The sequence below is a fragment of the Moschus berezovskii genome, chromosome 27 (genome assembly GCF_049115385.1).
Source record: "Moschus berezovskii isolate FMDL1 chromosome 27, NW_MosBer_1.0, whole genome shotgun sequence".
Lineage (NCBI taxonomy): Eukaryota > Metazoa > Chordata > Mammalia > Artiodactyla > Moschidae > Moschus > Moschus berezovskii.
In genome coordinates, this window is record NC_142486.1 from 14981637 (window position 1) to 15003223 (window position 21587).

Genomic DNA, 21587 nt, shown 5'->3' on the forward strand with positions numbered 1-21587 from the left:
AATAAACAAAATTTTTTTAATGTGGTATTTCTGGAGAGTATTGTAGGATGAGTAGGGCAGGGAAGGGAAAAGCCATTCTTAGTGGAGAGTTGCGTAATGTGGGGAGGAGCAAGGACCCCAAGAGTTCAGTAGGGCCAGAGTGCAGACATATGTGTACCAAAGGCATAAGAAGAGGCTGGAGGGAGACTTCCTTGGCAGTCCAGTGGTTAGGACTCTGGACTTTCACTGCTGAGGGCCTGGTGTTCAATCCCCGGTGGGCGAAATAAGATCCCACAAGCCTCCTGCAAGCAACTTGGAATCCTTGGAAGTTTTGAACAACTGAATCACATGACCATACTTGGATTTTTAGAAAGATTTGATGGGTCCATCAAGACTAAAGGCTGGACAGGCAATGAGAAGATTGTTGCTTACTTGCTCAGTCTTTTCCCATTCTTTGTGACACCATGGAATATAGACTGCCAGGCTCCTCTGTCCATGGGGACCCAGGGATCGAACTCGCAACTCCAGCATAGGCAGGCAGATTCTTTACCCCTGAGCCACTGGAGAAGCCCATGTGAAAGAAAGTGAAAGTATAGTTGCTTAGTTGTGTCCAACTCTTTGTGACCCCATGGGCTGTAGCCCACCAGGCTCCTCTGTCCATGGGATTCTCCAGGCAAAAATACTGGAGTGGGTTACCATTCCCTTCTCCAGGGGATCTTCCCGACCCAGGGATCAGACCCCAGTCTCTCGCATTGCAGACAAATTCTTTACCGTCTGAGTCACCTACTGCCTAGCAATAGGTCAGTCATCTCTTTACACAGATTCAATAAGGAAGGAGTCAGACTGTAATCGTGTTTATTCACGCTGCTGGATTTGACCACCAACGAATCCCTTCACTTGACGGTTTTATTTTCTAACAAGAAAGAGCTTCTCAGATGAATCCTCTCTTCTCTGTCCCAGAGCCAGGGCGCGACAGGCCTTCCTCTGGGAGACGCAGTCTGGAGCCCACCCCAGGTTGATCCTTTCTTACCCTACACCTTCCTTTCCCCTCCTCCCCCAGAAAATTCCCACCCTGGTATCAGTTGCCAGAGGGTCCCAGACCTCACACAGCAGCAGCAGCAGCGACCCCACTGGTGACAGCAAACGGCCCCAGGCCTTCATCCTTCCTTAGGATGGGAGGGGCAGCAGTCCCACCTGCCTGAACCCCCAAAGCCTCTCCCTCCAGGGAAGAGGGGCTCCCACTCTTGGCTTCAGTGGTTATTTTAGACAGAAAGGCCTAAAAAAATGTTCACACTTAAGGAAGCAACTTGGGAAGGGAGGGTGATGAGATGGGGCTTCCTCTCCTTCACAAGCAGCAGGGCCCCAGGGCAGGGCTGGCATCAGGCTCTTTCTCTTAGTTGGTAACTGGGGGGTGGGGGGGGGGGTGTCCTCCACGTCTGAGACACTCAGTCAATATAATCCAGAGGCAAAGGGCAATAAATGGGGGGTCGGTTTATTCACCCAGCAAAGGCTCTGGCTTCCCAGGTGGCACTAGTGGTGAAGAACCTGCCTGCCAATGCAGGAGACGCGGGTCCGATCCCTGGGTCAGGAAGATCCCTTGGAGGAGGGCATTGCAACCCACTCTGGTATTCTTGCCTGGAGAATCCCATGGACAGAGGAGCCTGGTGGGCTACAGTCCATAGGGACGCAAAGAGTCGGAGACAACAAGCGATTTGGCACACAGGCTCTGACAGTTTTTAAATGGCTGTGGCCTGGAGGAATGTATTTTGGCTTTTCTATGCCTCATGGCTGACAGCTTCGAGATAACTCTGTGTAAGAGGGAGCTGACTGAACAGAGGCCGGCTGAGTCAGCAACGCTTCAGGTGTGATCCAGCTTGTGAGAGGCAGCATCAGCTGTCCCTGCGGACTTGCTAGAAAGGCCCACTTTTGACCCACCCCCGACCTACTGAACCAGAAATTCTACCATCTGGGCTTTAGCCAAGGCATTCCGAGGTGCTTTGAAAAGGTGATTTTGGTGCATATGCTCCAGTTGGAGAATCACCCCAGTGGAAGGCCTCTTGCGGTGGTGAGACCAGACCCGACTTGGGAGGCCCCCGCAAGGCGGAAAGGAGAGGGAGGCTTCCGGGTCTCCTGAATCCCGCAGAGTTCTCCAGCTCCTCTCCTCCCTCCTCCCCAAGCCCCCGACCCTTCCTCAATCTCAGCTTCTTTCCCGATCGCTGGGGCTTCCCAGTTCGCCAGCTAGAGTCTCTCCATTGACCCGACTTCACTTCCCATCACCACCCCAACCCCTGGCTGGCTGTCCCCGGCACAAGCCAACCCCCAACTTCTCAGAATGTTTGGGGTCCCATCCCCAACCCCGTCCGCCCTGCCTTCAACCCCGGCCACCCCGACCAGGCCGGCAGGGCCCCTCACCCCTCCCCGAACCCAACCGGCAACTCAAGCCTCCGAGCCACCGCCGCCGCTGACGTCGGGCCCCACGAGCAGCAGCGGCTGCGCATTTTTGCCCTTGTCGTGCCAGCACACGTCGAAGAAGGGGTACACGGGCCCCGGCAGACGCTCGTGGAAGGCGAAGAGCAGCTCCAGCGCGTCGGGGTCGCTGGCGTCGTAGAAGGAGAGGACGCCGTCGCCGAAGCTCAGGTAGATCCCGATGCGCGTGGGCCGCCGCTCCGGGGTGCGCAGCGCGCGCGGCTCCTTGGCTTCAACGTGAGCCTCCAGGATCTTGCCGTCGCGCAGCCCGAGCAGCCAGAGCCCCTGCGAGGGCACCGCGTGCAGCCGGCCGCGGCGACCGGCCTGGGCGCCGATCACGCCCAGCGCCCAGCGCGGCTTGTCGCCCACTTCCACCTCCCAGTAGTGCTCGCCCTCGGAGAGCAGCTGGTGCGTCACCACCGCCACCGCCTTGTCGAACTGGCGGGGGTCCTCTCCGGCCGGCGGCGCCTTCTGCTCCGAGCACTCCACGCGGCGGCCCGAGCTGGACAGCACCAGGCTCGGGTGGGCCGTGCTCGGGTCAAAGGTCAGCTCCTGCAGCGCTGCCACCGGAAGGAAGCGGGTCAGACCCTGCGGGTGGGCTTCCCTGCGAGCCTTCTCCCAACCTCTCATCCTTCTCCGAGGCTCTTCTCCGAACCTCTCATTCTCCCAGCATCTCTGGGCAGTGAGCCCTGCCTCGGCTTACTGACTCAGGCCAAAGGTCACACCTCTCAGGACTTCAGTTTGTTCAGCTGTAAAATGAGGCCATAATTCCCTCCTTCCAGGGTTGTGGGGAGGACTCAGTGGATACAAGGCCGTGGCACTCACCATCTAAGGCCTTAGAGCAGGAGAGAGTCAGGAAGCGTGGTCCTAAGCTAGTCTCAACCTCACCAGGCAGTGTGACCAAGTCAGGTTTGACCAGTGTCTGGGCCTTAGTCTTCTCTTGGCTAAAGCAGAGGTCCCTCCATTGCCCACAGTGAGGCCGGTATACATCTGTTGGGTTCTAGCTCTTGCGGAGAAGAAGCCTTTGGGTCTCCCCAGCCACAGGCCAGAGTCAGTGTCTGACCCTAGGGTTCCAGTGTCTGACCCTAGGGTTCCAGCTCCGCAGGTCCTCAGCTCCCAGTTAGGAGGGCGTATCATCCCCACGAGTGGGGCAGAGCAGGGGCAGGAACGGTCCATGCGTCATGCAGGGCTCAAACCCAGGCCCCAGCTTCCCCTGCTGCCAGCAGCAGCATCCTTTCAGTAAGCAGGACTTACCGTCAGGACTTCCCTGGTGGTCCAGTGGCTAACATTCTGCACTCCCAATTCAGGGTGCCTGAGATTTGATCCCTGGTTGGAGAACTAAATCCCATAGCCAGGAACTAAAGATTCCACAGCCACAATGAAGATGGAAGAGCCCTCATGCCCCAGCTAAGATCCAGTGGCGCAGCCAAATAAATAAAAATATATATAAAAAAAAAAGAGCAGTGCCCTCTCCATGTCAGTCACCCACCTGAAAACCCCATGCCCTTTAAAGTCCTTCTATGAGCACAGGTTACAAGGGTGTTAACCCTGAGGAAAAGGGGCAGTGGGCACCTTCTAGGGTGACCTCCCCAGTTGGGATTGAGAGGCCTGTCTGTATGCGGCTGGGGCCTCCCATCAACCGCACCATCACAAGCACAAACACAAACCCACGGTGGGCCCCTCCCAGTACCTGGCATCAGAGCCCGGAACATCTTCCTCCACACCTGGAATTTGAAGTCATCTGAGATGATGGGCAGCTGGATGTCCAGACGGGCAGGTGGTGGTGACTCTGCCAGGATCTTCTGCAGCCTGGGGGTGGGAGAGGGGAGGAAGGGTCGGTGAAGGGACTCCCTGGAAGAGGCATAGAGTAGGGGGAAGGCAAGAGGCAGTAGCTGGAAGACGAGGAAGGAGCTGTGGACAAGTTCCAGGATGTGCTGCCCACCCCCATCACACCCTGCTTTAAAGCCCTTCTGTTTTCATTTGTTTGGAAAGATGAAAAAGGTGTGGAAATGGATGGTGGTGATAGTTATACAACAATGTGAATGTACTTAATGCCACTGAACTTAAAATGTACCCTAAAAAAAAAAGGCTAAAATGGGGAATTTCCTGGCAGTCCAGTGGTTAGGACTCTATCCTTTCACTGCCGATCCCTGGTCGGGAAACTAAGATCCTGCAAGCCTCGCAGTGAGGCAAAAAAAAATTGGTTAAAATGGTAAATTTTTTGTTATGTATATTTTGTTGTTTTTGTTATATAGTCTCTAAGTCATGTCCAACTCTTTTGAGAGCCCATGGACTATAGGAGATCAAACCAGCCAATCCTAAAGGAAATCAGTCCTGAACATTCATTGGAAGGACTGATGCTGAAGCTGAAACTCCAATACTTTGCCACTTGATGCAAAGAACTGACTCATTGGAAAAGACCCTGATGCTGGGAAAGATTGAAGGCAGGAGGAGAAGGGGACAACAGAGGATGAGATGGTTGGATGGCATCACTGACTCGATGGACATGAGTTTGAACAAGCTCCAGGAGTTGGTGATAGACAAGGAAGCCCGGCGTGCTGCAGTCCCTGGGGTCACAAAGATGAACACAACTGAGCAACTGAATTGAACTGGGTTAGGGTTAAGGTTAGTCCATGGGATTTTCCAGGCAAGAATACTGGAGTGGGTTGCCATTTCCTCCTCCAGGGGATCTTCCTGACCCAGAGATTGAACCCATGTCTCCTGCATTGGCAAGTAGATTCTTTACCACTAAGCCACCAGGGAAGCCCGTGCATATTTTACCAGCATTTTTTCAAAGCCTTCTCTTGGGTTAAGGTCCAGTTCCTCCCCCCTTCACAGTTTGGCCCCCTCCAGCCACACCAGCTTCATCTTCGCTTCCTCTTAGCAGTCTGCACTTGCTGTTCCCTCTGCCTCCAATGCTCTTCCACCAACTCTTTACTTGTATGCTATGTCGTTTCAGTCATGTCTGACTCTTTGCAACCCTATGGACAGAAGCCCACCAGCCTCCTCTGTCCATGGGATTCTCTAGGCAAGAATATTGGAGTGGGTTGCCATGCCCTCCTCCAGGGGATCTTTCCAACCTACGGATCAAATCCGCATCTCTTACGTCTCCTGCATTGGCAGGTGGGTTCTTTACCGCCAGCGCCACCTGGGAAGCCTGTTCACTCCTTCAGCATCCAGCTCTAACGTGCACACCTTTGGAAAGCCTAGCCCCACCCCCACCCCCCACCCTCACCAACAGCAGCACTGAGTGATGCCTGTGTCCCTGCCCACATCTGTCTCCAGCACTGGTCTGGGAGGTCCCTGAGGAGAAAGACAGGTCAAGTTCATGTCCACACAAAGTGCAGGGGAATCCCAGTGGACTGAATGGGAGGAGAGGGTGAACCAGCCGGTGTCCCGGGCAGACAAGGGCAAGGTGGGACAGGAGGCAGGGCCAGGCTGATCTCACCTGCTGGTCACCAGGCAGTATTTCTGGAAAGAGAGAAAAAGAGAATGGAGATGAGCAGGCAGGGGGGACACTGGGGGCTTCTGAGGCTGGGGCAGAGCACAGAAATGCTGGGTGCAGGATCAGGATGAATCAGAAAAGACAAAAGAAACCCAGAATTCAAGGCCACCCCTAGCCCTTTACTGCTGTGTGAATTAGAAAAAAAATACACCCTTCCTCAAGAAACTAATTCCACCTGATAAAAAAGTGTCCTAATAAAAATGCAGACCTACAAGGTCTATGATATAAATTGTGCCCTCTTAGATACAGCGTCCTTGGGCAGTGCCCCACCTAAACAACCAGAAGGGCCATCCTGGGGCGCACCCCTCCTCAGTGTGTGACCCTGGCTCATCCCTGCCCGTCTCTGGATCTCAGGGTCCCTAAGTGACAACAGAATGAGGTCTCTGAAGCCTAAACCCTGGCTGAGGGGCAGAGGGAAGCCATCCAGTGCTCACCATGAGGAACTCTGTCTGCGGCTTGTCTGCCACCTCCTCCAGCACCTTCTCCATCTGCCGCAGCTGCTCCAGGTAAGAGTTCAGGCTCCCCAGCTCCCGCCGCAAGGCGACCCCTGCCTCACCCCGCACTCGCTCAGCTTCACGGTCCAAGGAGCCCTCCAGGGCAGCCAGGAACAAACGCATCTTGCCCAGTTGTTCCCCCACTGCCCCCCTGAACTGACGCACCGTCTCCTGGGGGGGCAGACAAGAAAGAGAATTTGGCTGGGGACCCCCAGCCTGGACCCCCAGTCCCTGGGCTCTGCTGGGACGAGTCCCTCACCTCCACTTCCAGCAGCTGATGCTCCAGCAGGGCCACACTCTTCTCCTTCCGCATACACGCCTCCTGCAGCTGCATCTTCTGCTGTGGGAGCTGAGTCTGGTGGGGGAGGGAAGATACAAGGAAGTGATGCTACCGCCCACCTCCCCCACCAAACCCAAACCTCCCCGCCTTAACCCACACCCTCTGGCTCAGCCTCAATGCCAGCTCCTCTTCCAGCCAGGCTGGCAACTTATCATCCCCCAAACACACTTGCTGGGCTCAAGCACTTGCCAGTACTGGTTCTGAGATCTGGCATGTCTCACCCTCCCATTGTCTATCTCCATTAAGTCCTCCCCAGCCTTGTCTTCCCTGATTGCATCCCCCCAGCAGGCAGCCCCTCAGCATAGATCTTTGGGAAGACAATGATCACAGATGTAGTTGGGTCTCCTTCCCTGGAGAGGTAAGGGCTTGGCACATAGCGGGTTTCAGGGGTTAGTGGAGGATGTGTACAGGAGACAGGTGGCCTCCTATTCCTGCCCTTCACCCTATACCTAAAAGCAGAATCTCAGCAAAACCCTCTAACCGGCCTCCCTGCACACTTGTAGGCTCTGAGGGTAGTAGTGTAGTGTGAGTCGCTCAGTCATGTCCAACTCTTTGCGACCCCATGGACCCACCAGGCTCCTCTGTCCATGGGATTCTCCAGGCAAGAATACTCTCTAGTTCTTCCCGACCCAGGGAGCAAACCCAGGTCTCCTGCATTGCAGGCGGATTTTTTACTGTTTGAGCCACCAAACAGGGTTTCCCTGGTTCTGAGGGTAGGCAATTGAATAAAAATGTCTTCTGGGACTTCCCTGGTGGTCCAGTGGTTAAGACTCTGAGCTGCCAATGCAAGGGGGGTAGGTTCTATCCCTGGTTGAGGAACTAAGATCCCACAGGCAGTGAAGCATGGCCAAAAGCTTAAAAAGAATGTCTTCTGCATGGACAAACCAAACAAACCTGTAGGCCAGCTCCTACTCTAGGTCTGTCAGTTTGGGATCCTGAAATGCAGGCATAGAGGAGTTCCTAATACCTCCAGCCAAAGCCAGTTGGCTGGGAGGTGCACGGCCCTGGAATCAGACTGTTCCAGTCCTGTCACCCTGACTTCCAACTTCAGTTTTCCTCTTTTACAGAATGGGAACGGTTATCCCCCACCTACCTTACCTGTGGTTTTGGGGACAAATTGGCAGACTCCTCCCCACTCCCCCTAAAGGAAACTAGGAGACCCTCTAGGCACTGTTTGCTATGAGTCCCCACCGAAATTGGTCCATGGCCTACTGCAGCCAGCTGCCAGGTCAGTCTCCTTCCCCAGACATCTTCCAGGGCCACAGCCCTGTCTGCTGCTGGGCAGGGTGGCCCTGGAAGCTCTCAGTCATTTGAGGTTCATGGGTGACAGAGTTGAGCCATGGGGACCAAGCACGGTGGCAGCCTAGAGGCTGGGGGCTGAACAAAGAAGGCTCTTGGAACACCCTGTGGTGAGGAGGTGTGGGGAGCAGTGCTCAACGCAGTGCATGATGGGTCTCACTGACAGGCTGGTCTTCTACTCCAAGGCAAGCAGGAGGAGGCCACATGACTTTGGTGGTTGTGAGATCCCATTCAACCACTCTTGAGTCTTGGCACGTGGTCTCTGGACCAACCCCTCTTCCTCCCCAAGGACCCAGGTGTTCTGCCCTACCCCAGGTTTCTTGTCTCCCATGTGGCTCAGATGATAAAGAATCTACCTGCAATGTAGAAGTCGTGGGTTCCATCCCTAGGTTGGGAAGATTCCCTGGAGAAGGAAATGGCAACCCACTCCAGTATTCTTGCCTGGAGAATTCCATGGACAGAGGAGCCTGGCAGGCTACAGTCCATGGGGTCACAAAGAGTCAGACACACTTTCACTTTTTCCCCTCCTTCCAGGGATCTCTACTTCAGACCTCCAGCTACCCCCTCCCTGGGGCTTAGGGTGGACTGATGCAGACTCTGAAAGACTGTATCCTAACCCGCCTGCCCCTTTGAGGCTTCTGGGCCCCCTGGTGCCCTGTTCCACTTCAGGGACTCTATTCTCTTTTTGCAGATAAAGATGGATGAGGATAGGAATTCTAGGGTCACCAGCAGAAGGGACCCTGGGTTGGGTGGGCTCCTGGGAGGTGGAGCCTCCTGCAGTGGGCTAGGAGACTACCAGCCAGCACCCCGAGGGACTGGCAAAACTGGAGCGGGAGGGACGGTGAGGCTGGGCCCCTGGAGGATTTGGGGGGCTTAAGGGAGGGGTCTACCCCATCTAGAAGCCTGGAAACCAAGGAGAAGTGTCTTGCAACGCTGAAGTTTATGGGCAAAGATTACCACCCCCCCACCCTCAACAGCCGCCTGGAGAAGAGAGTGGCAGCTTCTCCATCGCGGAGACGGTGGACTGCTCCAAGCCTCCGGACCCCGCCTCCGCCAGGCCCTGCACCTGTCGCTTATTCTTCCAACAACCCTATAAATGGCTTCATGACATATCTCCCTGAGCCCGTGTATACACATACACTCTTGTAGCTTTACATGCGTGTGATCTGCCACACGTACGCCAGGCGAACCAGCGTGTGCCTGCGTCTCCATTTGCCAGTGTCTGGGCATCCGCGAGGATAGCAAACCTCGGGGCGCGCACAACCGTGTGCGGAGCCTGGAGGCGTTGGGAACTTCCAGCTCCAACCACACAATCAGCCTGCACTTGGGTCTCTACCAACCCGGGGCTGCGCAGAGAGTTGCGCGCGCAGGCGTGCCTTGGCCTCCCAGGTTCCTTTGGGTGAGGCTCCGTTTGGTAACTGACAGGTCATTACAAGTTTGGCAGCTCCAGGGGCGCGGGAGCGGGGCGGTCCCGGCCAGCGAGGCCCCTCTTATCCAAGGCTCCGCCCAGCAGCCGAGCCTGTTCGCTTGGGCCGCGGGCACCGACCCTTCCTCCGCGAGGGCCCCAGCGAGGCAGACTCGGCTCTGCCGCTGCGCTCCTCGCGCATCCCCGCGTGCGCTCCAGCGGCCGCGCTCGTCTCGCCGAGGCCGGTCTCTGAGCGCTTCTTCCAGGCTCCGGTCTCCGCCAGGCTCCGCCTTCAGCTCATCTTCACTAGCCGCCCCGCCCCGCCCGCGTGCCTGGCATCTCCAGGCGCCCCGGGCCCTGAAGCTCAGAGGCCAGATCGGCCCGACCCCGACCCGTCCAAGCATCCCATCCGACCCCGATCCCCGCCGCAGGGGCCAGCACCTTGAGGCGCGCGTGGGCTTCGGCGGCCGGCAGCAGGCGGTGGCCGCGGTGAGAGCCGAGCGAGGCGCACACGCCGCACACGAGCGCGCGGTCCTGCTCGCAGTAGATGCTCAGCGGGTCCAGGTGCTCCTCGCAGTGGCCCTGCGGCACCTGCGCCAGCCCCTCCACCAGGCGCGCCAGCTGCAGGTTGGTGCTGAGCGCCTGCGGCCGCGTGGGGGCCTGGCAGCTCGGGCAGAGCACCGTGCCGTCCGCCGCCGGCTCCCCGGCCACGCGGCTCAGGCAGGCGCGGCAGAAGCTGTGGCCGCACTCGGCCGTCACGGGCGCGTCGAACAGCTGCAGGCACAGCGGGCAGGACAGCTCCTGGTGCAGGAGGCCGGGCGCGGCCGACATGGCGGGCCTGCGTGGAGGAGGGGTCCGTCAGCGAGGCGAGACCCGGGCCCAGCCTCTAGAGGCCTCTTAACCCACACGTAAAGGGACTCTGGCTCAGGCCAAGGGGGAAAGGGAGACTCCCTTTCAGGCCCAAAGGCAGTCTCAACTGCAGTTCTAGGCCCCAGCCCACCCCTCCACACCACCCTGTCAGGGACCTGGCTCAACCTCCGTTCAAACTTGAGGCTGGCTTTCAAACCCCGTCCTACCCCCAACTGTCCTTCCCCTGACTTGGCCCCTGGCCTCAGCCCCAACCCCAAATTCTCCAGAGTCCCCGCCCTCTCCTCTTCTCCAACCTCTCCAGGACTTCAGCAAGCCCCTATCCCCGTGTCCCTCCCCTTCCCCTTATCCCCAGCCACCATCCCACAGGACCCCAGGACTCACAGGTCTGGCTGGAGATCTTGGCTAAAAAGAGACTCCCAAGAGGCCCAGCCAAGGTCAAGCCTAACTGTAGGTGGCTCAGAGCTGCGTCTGAAGAGAAGCAAGCACCAAGCTCAGAGCAAGAACGTGGGACACCACGGGTGATGGACGCACGGTGAAGAGCAGACGGACCCTCCCAGGCTGAGCCCTGGCCCCAGGACTATATATAGCTTGCCCGGCCCATCCCCTCACATCACTTCTGGAAACTGCTCTAAAAGTGAGGACTGAGCGGTCAGCGGACAAGCGTCACATGGCAAAGCCACCTGTCCTGGCCCATCACACTCTGCTGTCCCCTGCCCAGCCTGGAGCCAGAACTCAGAGAGAGCAGAGAGACAGGGCCTCTGAAACCACAGAAAAGACAGAAACGTGATTGGAAGGAGTCTCCGCTTTCTCCCCAACTTCACCATTTCCAGCCTCCCCTGTTCCATGCCTGTGGCCCCCTCCCCAGCTTATCACCCACTTATTCCCCAAGCTTAAGGCACAGAGTCACACAGGACAGAATCTCCTCCAACCCCGAAAGCTTTTCCTTCCTGCAGGACTGAGGGGAGGGTCTTTCCCCAGCTGGAGTTTCCAGTGCTCAGCACAAGCCCTAGGGCCATGTGGGCCTCCCTGAGTGCTCAGGAAAGGAATGACAGAGGGACAGTTGAATTAATGAATGAACTATATCCAGAGCCGGAGGTCGAAACTCAATTCTGCTCTGGGAGCCTCACGGCTTATCCTTCAGATCTCAGTGTAAATTGCATTCAGCATAAAAACCAAAGTCCTCTTACCCTGTTCATCGCTCACCTCTCCTCCTGCTCACTCCAGCCTTGCCCTTTGCGCTTCTAACCCCTCTGCCTGAACATTCTTGAAAACCCTGTTATTGGAAGCTGCTGCATAGCACAGGGAGCTCAGTTTGATGTTTTGTGATGACCTGGAGGGATAGGATGAGGGGATGGGAGGGCAGCTCAAGAGAGAGGGGATGTATGTATACTTAGAGCTGATAAACTTTGTTGTACAGCAGAAACTAACACAACATTGTAAAGCAATTATATCCAATTAAAATATAAATAAAACACAGTTTTGGCATGACCACCTCCCTCCCTCCCTCAGATCTTTCCCCCATGTCACCATTTTCAGTGGGGCTTTTCCTAACTCCCTGATTTTAAATCTCACATCTTCCTTCCTAGATTTATTTTTCTCCATAACATTTATCACAATCTGACACATACATATTTCACTTGTTAGTTTCTTGTCTGTCTTCTCCTACCAGCACGTAAATTTTGTTCACTGCTCCTCTCCAACTTCCACCAAAGTCTGGGGCACACAGCAGTTGCTCAGTAAACACTCAATGAACAGTCACAAGGACTCACTCTGTCCGTCTCTTCTGACCTCTCAGCCTTTTCCTGGATTTATTTCCCCCTTGACCACTCTCTGTCTCTGTTGGTCTGAGTTTCCATAAGAGTCAGATCAATTGTCCCATGAGAGTAACCAGACACCCCCACCACAGGTGAGAAACAAGGTGGAATTATTTCCCCTGATTATAAAGGAGGAGGCAGCTGTCCCCCGCTCCCCTTCTTCAAGGTCATCACACTCCAACTTTTTGGCAAGTAAATAAATCTCCCCAGAAGCCAGAGAGCTCCTAGCACACCTTCTCTTTTGTGACTCGCCTGTAACTTCTGCAGCTCATTCCTTCTTTATTTTTAGTTAATTAATTAATTTGGCTGCATTGGGTCTTGGCTGCTGCATGCCAGAATCTTCGTTGTGTCATTTGGACTCTTTCATTATGGTGCACTCTAGATGTAGTACTTTGACTTAGTTGCTCTGAAGCATGTGGGATCTTTCTCCTGGAGGAGGAAATGGCAACCCACTTCATTACTGTGCCAGGAAAATCCCATGGACAGAGGAGCCTAGTGGGGGAGGGCGGGGCAGGGGCGGGTACAGTCCATGGGGTCGCTAAGAGTTGGACACGACAGACTGACAGAATACACACACATATGGGATCTTAACTCCCCGGCTAGGAATCAAACCCGTGCCCCCTGCATTGTGAGGTGGATTCTTAACCACTGGACCACCAGGGAAGTCCCTCATTCCTTAAACACTTGCACGTTAAGTTCTTGCATGTTGCATGCTGGCAAGCTTAGGAAGCTGCTCCAAGCTTCCTGGTACCTTGGGGGCTTAATCTGGGAACTTTGTTCAGACAGTAATCATTTGGGCGTCTCAGGAAGAGATAAGTGAGGTTTTATGATTCTTTTGGATCAGAGCAATTAACTATATTAAAAACTGTATTATATAGCACCATCCTTATGACAGAAAGTGAAGAGGAACTAAAGAGCCTCTTGAAAGTGAATGAGGAGAGTGAAAAAGTTGGCTTAAAACTCAACATTCAAAAAACTAAGATCATGGCATCTGGTCTCATCACTTCATGGCAAGTAGATGGGGAAACAATGGAAACAGTGAGAGACTTTATTTTCTTGAGCTCTTAAAATCACTACAGATGGTGATTGCAGCCATGAAATTAAAAGACGCTTGTTTCTTAGAAGAAAAGCTATGACCAACCTAGATAGCATATTAAAAAGCAGAGACATTACTTTGCCAACAAAGGTCCATCTAGTTGAGTAGTTATGTAAGGATGTGAGAAAGTGAAGTGAAAGTGAAGTCGCTCAGTCGTGTCCGACTCTTCGACCCCATACACTGTAGCCTACCAGGCTCCTCTGTCCATGGGACTTTCCAGGCAATAGGTACTGGAATGGACTGCTATTTCCTTCTCCAGGGGATCTTCCCAACCCAGGGCTTGAACCTAGGTCTCCCACATTGTAGACAGACGCTTTACCGTCTGAGCCACCAGGGAAGTACTCATCTGGACTATAAAGAAAGCTGAGCGCCAAAGAATTGATGGTTTTGAACTGTGGTGTTGGAAAAGACTCTTGAGAGTCCCTTGGACTGCAAGGAGATCCAACCAGTCCATCCTAAAGGAAATCAGTCCTGAATAGCCATTGGAAGGACTGATGCTGAAGCTGAAACTCCAATACTTTGGCCACCTAATGCGAAGAACTGACTCATTGGAAAAGCCCCTGATGCTGGGAAAGACTGAAGGAAGGAGGAGAGAGGGATGACAGAGGATGAGATGGTTGGATGGCCTCACTGACTTGATGGACACGAGTTTGAGCAAGCCCTGGGAGTTGGTGATGGACAGAGAAGCCTGGCATGCTGCAGTCCATGGGGTTGCAAAGAGTCGGACACGACTGAGCAAATGAATTGAACTGAACTGAACTAAATTAACTATATAAATGACTACAGATTTAATTCTCCTGGTTATGTGGATAACCATAGAGAGGTAGGGAGGTAGGGCTTTTTCCCAGAACCCTGAGAAATCCAAGGAAGTTCCACTTCTCCAAACAGGAAACGGGTGGAGATGAGAGCACACCTGCATTATCTTTCAGATACAATATAAGGATAAGTAGGATGATAACCTCATCCCTGGAAGTTTGTTATGAGGATGAAATTATTCTCTAGATGAATAATAAACTAAATAGGTAATAAACTGAATGAACACCAAGGAGAATGTTCTGGCACAAAGGATTTAGGAAGCTATGACTGCCACTGTGTGTGTGTGCGTGTGTGTGTGTGTGTGTTCAGTCATGTCCAACTCTTTGGGACCCCATGGGTTGTAGCCCGTCAGGCTCCTCTGTCCATGGGATTTCCCAGGTAAGAATACTGGAATAGGTTGCCATTTCCTCCTCCAGGGGATCTGCTCGACCCAAGGATTGAACTCACATCTCCTGCATTGACAGGCAGATTCTTTACCACTGAGCCACCTGGGAAGCTCCCTGATAACTGCCACTGCTGCTGCTGCTGCTGCTGCTGCTAAGTCACTTCAGTCGTGTCCGACTCTGTGTGACCCCATAGATGGAAGCCCACCAGGCTCCCCCGTCCCTGGGATTCTCCAGGCAAGAACACTGGAGTGGGTTGCCATTTCCTTCTCCAATGTGTGAAAGTGAAAAGTGAAAGTGAAGTCGCTCAGTCGTGTCCGACCCTTAGCGACCCCACGGACTGCAGCCCCCCAGGCTCCTCCATCCATGGGATTTTCCAGGCAAGAGTACTGGAGTGGCTTGCCATTGCCTTCTCCGGATAACTGCCACTACGGCATTCAAATCTTGACTCTGCTCTTTCCTCATTGCGTGACCTTGGGCAAGTCATTCAACCTGATTTTCTCACCTGTAAAATAGGGATCACATCAGGATTATTGTCAAGACTATTGGATTGTTGTGAAGATTCAACAGGCCAATTCATAGAAAACTTTTTGAACAATGTCAGGCCCATACAAAATGTTCAATAAATGTTGACATTGATATTATTACAATTATTACTATTAATTTTTCCAGTGCATCTTCCTTACACTCCAGTAGGGTCAATAACACCATCCCCACTTCACCGATTGGGAAACTGAGGCTAAGAAACTGTAACAATGACAAAAGCACAGAGTCTGTACTAGCCCTGTTCCAAGCACTACGCAATTCTTAATCCATTTATAACCTCATAACAATCCCATCATTGCTCCTATCTTAACTAAAGCCATGAGGCACAAAAAGATTAAATGCCTTGCCCCATGTCTTGGCAATCTATGGTCCTTCTGGCCCCCAGGGTGCAATCTGGCTCCAGCAATCAAAGAATTACTTCTGTTGGGGGCAAAGGGGTTAGGTCACACCCAGAAAACATCTTACCAACCCCAGCTGGTCTGGTTTAGTGCAGAGGGCAAGAAGCTTGGCCTGAGGTGAGACCTGGTGGTTCTTTCTGCCAGGAGTCAAAGCTTAGAACTCTGAGTACTTCCCCCAGTAAAGGAGGGTCAAGGGAGCAGGGATTCCCATGGCTTCCCAGAGAGTTGCCCAGGGCTCCTATCCCCCACCTCCACAAGGGAAAGCCACCCTCCAATCTCCAAGAATGAGCTGGCTCGGGGTCTACCTCCTGGGGATTCCCTGGAGAAGCCACTGTTCTCAGAGCACCAATACCTGTGGCCTGGTGAGTGCAGACTCCAGAGAAGGGCTGTGACCACACTGAGTCACACAGCGAAGAGGCAGAGGGTTCGGGAACCAAATCTGAGTGGGTCTGATACCCCTCATCACTTGCTTTTCCACGGTCTTCTGAATGTGCTAAGTATCTCGAGCATTCTGCCAAGGGGAGAATATTAACATTATCCTTTCTGGTATTGCAACAGCTGCCCTCCTAAGGGCGTCTCCAGACAGTCTGCAGGAGGCTTAAGTTCCCAGATGCATTATCTCTCTAAGCAATCTATCATTTTTTTTGTCATAAACATACAATTTTTTTCCCTTTTTTATTGGCGTATAGTTGCTTTACAGTATTGTGCTAGTTTCTGCTGTGCAGCAAAGTGAATCAGCTATATGTATACAAATATCCTCTTGAAGTTTTGGATTTTTTTGTCCTTTAGGTCACCATAGCACACTGAGTAGAGCTCTCTCTGCTATACAGTAGGTTCTCATTAGTTATCTATTTTATACATAGTAGTGTATATGTGCCAATCCCGATCTCCCAATCCACCCCACCATCCCTTCCCACTCAGTATCCATACTTTTGTTCTCTATGCCTGGGTCTCTATTTCTGTTTTGCAGATAAGTTTATCTATACCAATTTTCTAGTTTCCACATATATGCATTAATATATGATATTTGTTTTTCTCTTTCTGACTTACTCCATTCTGTGTGACAATCTCTTGGTCCATCCACATCTCTGCAAATGGCACGATTTTGTTCCTTTTCATGGCTGAGTAATATTCCATTGTATATATGTATGGATGTGAGAGTTGGACTGTGAAGAAAGCTGATCGCCAAAGAATTGATGCTTTTGAACTGTGGTCCTGGAGAAGACTCTTGAGAGTCCCTTGGACTGCAAGGAAATCCAACCAGTCCATTCTAAAAGAGATCAATCCTGGGTGTTCATTGGAAGGACTTATGCTAAAGCTGAAACTCCAATACTTTGGCCACCTCATGCAACGAGTTGACTCACTGGAAAAGACTCTGATGCTGGGAGGGATTGGGGGTAGGAGGAGACAGGGACAGCAGAGAATGAGATGGCTGGATGGCATCACCGACTTGATGGACATGGGTTTGAGTGAACTCCGGGAGTTGGTGATGGACAGGGAGGCCTGGCGTGCTGTGGTTCATGGGGTCGCAAAGAGTCGGACACGACTAAGCGACTGAACTGAACTGAACTGATACGTACCGCATCTTCTTTATCCATTCCTCTGTTGGCATAAATTTAGGTTGCATTGCAATTTGTCAAGTTTTGAAAACAAAAGTGGTACTTTTAGGATGTAGTTTGAAATTTGGGCCCAGGAGTCAGGTGGCTCCACCTGTATTTCCTCATTTTTTACCAGGGCAGGCTTTCAGAGGGCTTTCTGAAAACTTCAGTTTCCTCCTCCATAGAGGGGGATAGACACACATACCTCATGGGACTGTTGGGAGAATTAAATGAGATTATGATGAAAGTGAAAGAGGAGAGTGAAAAGGTTGGCTTGAAGCTCAACATTCAGAAAACAAAGATCATGGCATCTGGTCCTATCACTTCATGGGAGATAGATGGAAAAACAGTGGAAACAGTGTCAGACTTTATTTTTTTGGGCTCCAAAATCACTGCAGATGCTGATTGCAGCCATGAAATTAAAAGACGCTTGCTCCTTGGAAGGAAAGTTATGACCAACCTTGATAGTATATTAAAAAGCAGAGACATTACTTTGCCAACCAAGGTCCGTCTAGTCAAGGCAATGGTTTTTCCCGTGGTCATGTATGGATGTGAGAGTTGGACTGTGAAGAAGGCTGATCGCCGAAGAATCGATGCTTTTGAACTGTGGTGTTGGAGAAGACTCTTGAGAGTCCCTTATACTGCAAGGAGATCCAACCAGTCCATTCTAAAGGAGATCAACCCTGGATGTTCATTGGAAGGACTGATGCTAAAGCTGAAACTGCAATACTTTGGCCACCTAATGCGACGAGTTGACTCACTGGAAAAGACTGTGATGCTGGGAAAGGTTGGGGGCGGGAGGAGAAGGGGACGACGGAGAATGAGATGGCTGGATGGCATCACCGACTCTGTGGACATGAATTTGAGTGTACTCCGGGGGTTGGTGATGGACAGGGAGGCCTGGCGTGCTGTGATTCATGGGGTCGCGGAGAGTCGGACACGACTGAGCGACTGAACTGAACTGAACTGAACTGATGCATGTTAAGTGCTTAGCACATGCCTGGAATATAGTAAATTTGATAAATTGAAGCTATTTTTACTGTTCTTAGTCTTCTACAGCACCTACCATGAGGTTGAGTATATAGTAGATCTGTAATAATATTTTTTCTTAATTTTTTATTTTTTATTGAAGCATAGTTGATTTACAATGTTTCAGGTGTACAACAAAGTGATTCAGTTACACGTGTGTGTGTGTGCATGTGCGTGCATGTGTGCTCAGTCGTGTCTGACTCTTTTGACCCCCTGGATGAAGAATAGGTTTCTATGATTCTAGACTCTCAGATTCATTTGTCATTTCATGAAGTCTCATTGAGGCAGAATCTGTTCAAAGTCTTGTGCTAGGTGCTGTGAACCTGAAAGGGTCTTCAAGGAGCCCTCAGTCTGGCGAGGAAAGCAGAGTGACCAGACACACTGTGTGACAAAGAGTGAGAAAGGGGTCATAGGGGTATCCAGCCAGTGTGGCCAAGGAATAATCCATTTTGCACAGAGAGAACAGAAAAGCCAACTGGGAAGAGCAGACAAAGGCCAGGCCCAGAAGCCAGCCAGCCAGCCTGCATGATCCCTCAGTTATATCACCTTGGGCAAGTCCTTCAACCTCTCTGAGCCTCTTCTCACTTGTACAATAGGGCCACTGTTCCCTATCCCAAAGGGACTGTTGGAAGGCTGAGAAATACTGCACGTGAAGGATCACAGACTATATACAAGGTTCATTTTTTATTATTTCTTAGACAAAGTGACCCTGATGCATCTTGGAGGAGAGCAGGAACACATCAAGCAGAGCAGGAGAGGAAAGAGGCCAAGCAGAGAGCAACTGCTGCACGTGCAGAGGTCCAGAGGCCAACGATGCTGCTGAGGCAGTTAGCAAGAGCCGTAAAGGCCAAGCCAGAGAGCTTGGACTTGATTCTGGGGGCACTGAGATCATAGGAGGTTTTCAGGCAGAGGAGGGACAGGATCAATACGTGGACTAGGAAGATGTAGCCTTCTGGCCACAGTGCACACAAATCAATGAAGAGGCTCAGGGAACATCGGCTACTGGACCATAAGTGCCACCCATGGTGAGGATATTGGTACACAGTTCTCCCCAGCCCAGCCCATGGAGGGCAGCATGCACATGGATGGGCTGCGGGCCCTGCTACTCTGCCTGAAGCTCTTGAATAAAACATGTTGCACATAAACACAGCCTCAGTCATTTCTTCATTCAGCAAATCTTCACTGAGCATCTGCTGTCTCAGGCACTCTTCTTTTAAGTCAAACTCTATTTTATTTTTAATTTGTATTTGGCTCTGCTGGGTGTTTGTCGCTGCTCGTGGGCTTTCTCTAGTTGTGGCAAGCAGAGGCTATTCCCTAGTTGCTGTGCATGGGCTTCTCCTTGCGGTGGCTTCTCTTGTTGCAGAGCACGGGCTCGAGAGTTCATGGGCTAGCTGCCCTGCAGCATGTGGACTCTTCCCACGCCAGGGATGGAACCCTGTCCCCTGAATTGGCAAGTGGATTCACCACGGGACCACCAGGAAGTCCTCCCAGGCACTCTCTTGATGTTGGAGATTCATCAGTGAACCAGGCAAGGTCCCTGCCCTCCTAGAACTCGTATTTTGGTGGGGAGATGGGTACCCACTAAGTGAATAAATGTCTAATAATGTCAGGATCACAGCACTAGAAGGAATGGCAATCGTTACAACCCAGCTGAGAGGGGAAATGTAGGATTCCTACACCCACCTAGGAAAGAGAGCCAGGATTAAAACTGGAGACTATATGGCTTCATGCCCACAGCAGTGAAAGTGTCAAGTCCTAACCACTGGACTGCCAGGGAATTCCCGAAACTGCCTCTTTCTGAAGGGCTTATGTGGAAGGTAGGGCTTCCCTTGTGGCTCAGCTAGTAAAGAATCCGCCTGCAATGCAAAAGACCTGGGTTCGATCCCTGGGTTGGGAAGATCCCCTGGAGAAGGGAATGGCTCCTCACTCCAGTATTCTGGCCTGGAGAATTCCATGGACTGTATAGTCCATAGGGGTCACAAAGAGTCAAACATCACTGAGCGACTTCCACTTTCACTATGTGGAAGGTGCACCTTTAGTTACTGGTATCTCCCTTGAGCCATGAGGCCTATTCACTCATTATTGATCCCACAAAAAAAATGATTGAGCTCCTATAGGCCCAGCACTGTTCTGGATGCTGCAGATTATAACAATGAGCTGGATAAGCATATTTACAGCCTGTCAGGGAAGACTAAACAAATACACAGAGCTTGTTGCAATTGATAGTCATGATTGCTATGAGAGCTACAAATAAGTAGCGGGTGTTTTGAATTGGAGAGAGTCTGAACTTGGTCTCCAGAGAAAGTAGCATTTACCTTAAGACCTAAAGTCTTGAGAGTTTGTTAGACAAAGAGTGAGGGAAGACAGTTCCAGGTGAAGGGAATGGCATATGCCAAGGCTTGGAGAAGCTAAGGACCCTGGCACGTTTGAGGAACTGAAAGGACACTGTAGCTGCAACTCAGAATGGGGGCAGGATGTGGTGCAAGACAAGGCTGGTGTGGTCCACAGGGGCAGGGCAGCAGGGCCCTCCCAGCCACGGGAAAGGCAAGTGAAGTGTTCCAGCCTCAGCTTGGCCTCCAACGCCAACCCACGCCACCTGGCATGTACTCTTATGGGTCAAGCCCCTTGACCCCGGAATGACTCTCCACCCATGACTTTCCCCTCAGTAAAGAATTTTCTCAACCATTACAAGTGTCTCTTGTCATCAATTCCCAAGAAATCCAGTTCCTGGGGGACCAAATCCTGGCTCTCCCAGGAAGTATTTGGCAAGGTTTCAGGCACCATCAGGCTTCCCTGGTGGCTCAGATGGTGAAGAATCTCCCTGCAATGCAGGAGACCTGAGTTCACTCCCTGGGTCAGGAAGATCCCCCAGAGAAGGGAATGGCTGCTGGGTGGGCTACAGTCCATGGGGTCGTGAAACGTCGGACACAAACGAGCAACTAACACACTTTTTTCAGGCACCATCAGGTAGCCCGTGTTATGTTAGAATATTTACACAGTGGACAAAGGCATGTTATCATCCCCATTTTGTAGATCAGGAAACTGAAGCTCAAAGAGAGAAAACACAGCTCTACCCTCTTTTTGACACCTCATTTCTCCCCAGTTTGTGGAATTTGGGAAGCTACCTGGTTCTGGCTGTTAGGGTTCTGAGTCTATGACATGTGAGAGGGGATGCTAAGATTTAGGGAAACATGGAGATTTCAGGGCTCTAAAATTCCATGATTCAAAGCCCTGATGCTCCAGTAAACCAGGTTCCTGATTTGGCTAGCTAGTCCAAGCCTAGAGAAGCAGGCACCACCCATGAGCCCTTTTCGACTGGTCTTCTGGGTCACTCCTGAGATGCGATCTGGGCGCTCCCCTCCACCGCCCCAGAGATCAGCCAAAGGATGCGATCCGGGCGCCCCCCGATGGCCAGGAGAGAATGGGAAGGCTCGGGGTAGTCGGAAGTCTTACACCCGAGGGCAACGTTCTGGGGCAGAGACAGGAATTGAGAGAAGGCGGGGAGTTTCTGGTCCCGCCCCAGAGCAGGCTTTCCAAACGGCAGACACC

General features: G+C 52.3%; 1 protein-coding gene across 1 annotated transcript; it reads right to left on the reverse strand.

The window, feature by feature from the left end:
- On the reverse strand, window positions 1-10975 carry TRIM72 (tripartite motif containing 72). Its single transcript, XM_055409923.2, has 7 exons — window positions 10740-10975; window positions 9930-10326; window positions 6704-6799; window positions 6385-6615; window positions 5894-5916; window positions 4136-4254; window positions 1-3005 (listed from the first exon to the last, which is right to left on the reverse strand). The coding sequence occupies exons 2-7, from the start codon at window positions 10317-10319 to the stop codon at window positions 2416-2418; spliced, it is 1449 nt and encodes a 482-aa protein (XP_055265898.2). The 5' UTR covers window positions 10320-10326; window positions 10740-10975; the 3' UTR covers window positions 1-2415.
- Window positions 10976-21587: the final 10612 nt, after the last annotated feature.

Coding starts and splice junctions, on each gene's coding strand:
- TRIM72 (XM_055409923.2), bottom strand. CDS start 10,319: ATGTCGGCCGCGCCCGGCCTCCTGCACCAGGAGCTGTCCTGCCCGCTG. Junction 6,800..9,929: donor AAGCCCACGCGCGCCTCAAG/GTGCTGGCCCCT, acceptor CTCCCCCACCAG/ACTCAGCTCCCACAGCAGAA. Junction 3,006..4,135: donor GTTCCGGGCTCTGATGCCAG/GTACTGGGAGGG, acceptor TTCCGGTGGCAG/CGCTGCAGGAGCTGACCTTT.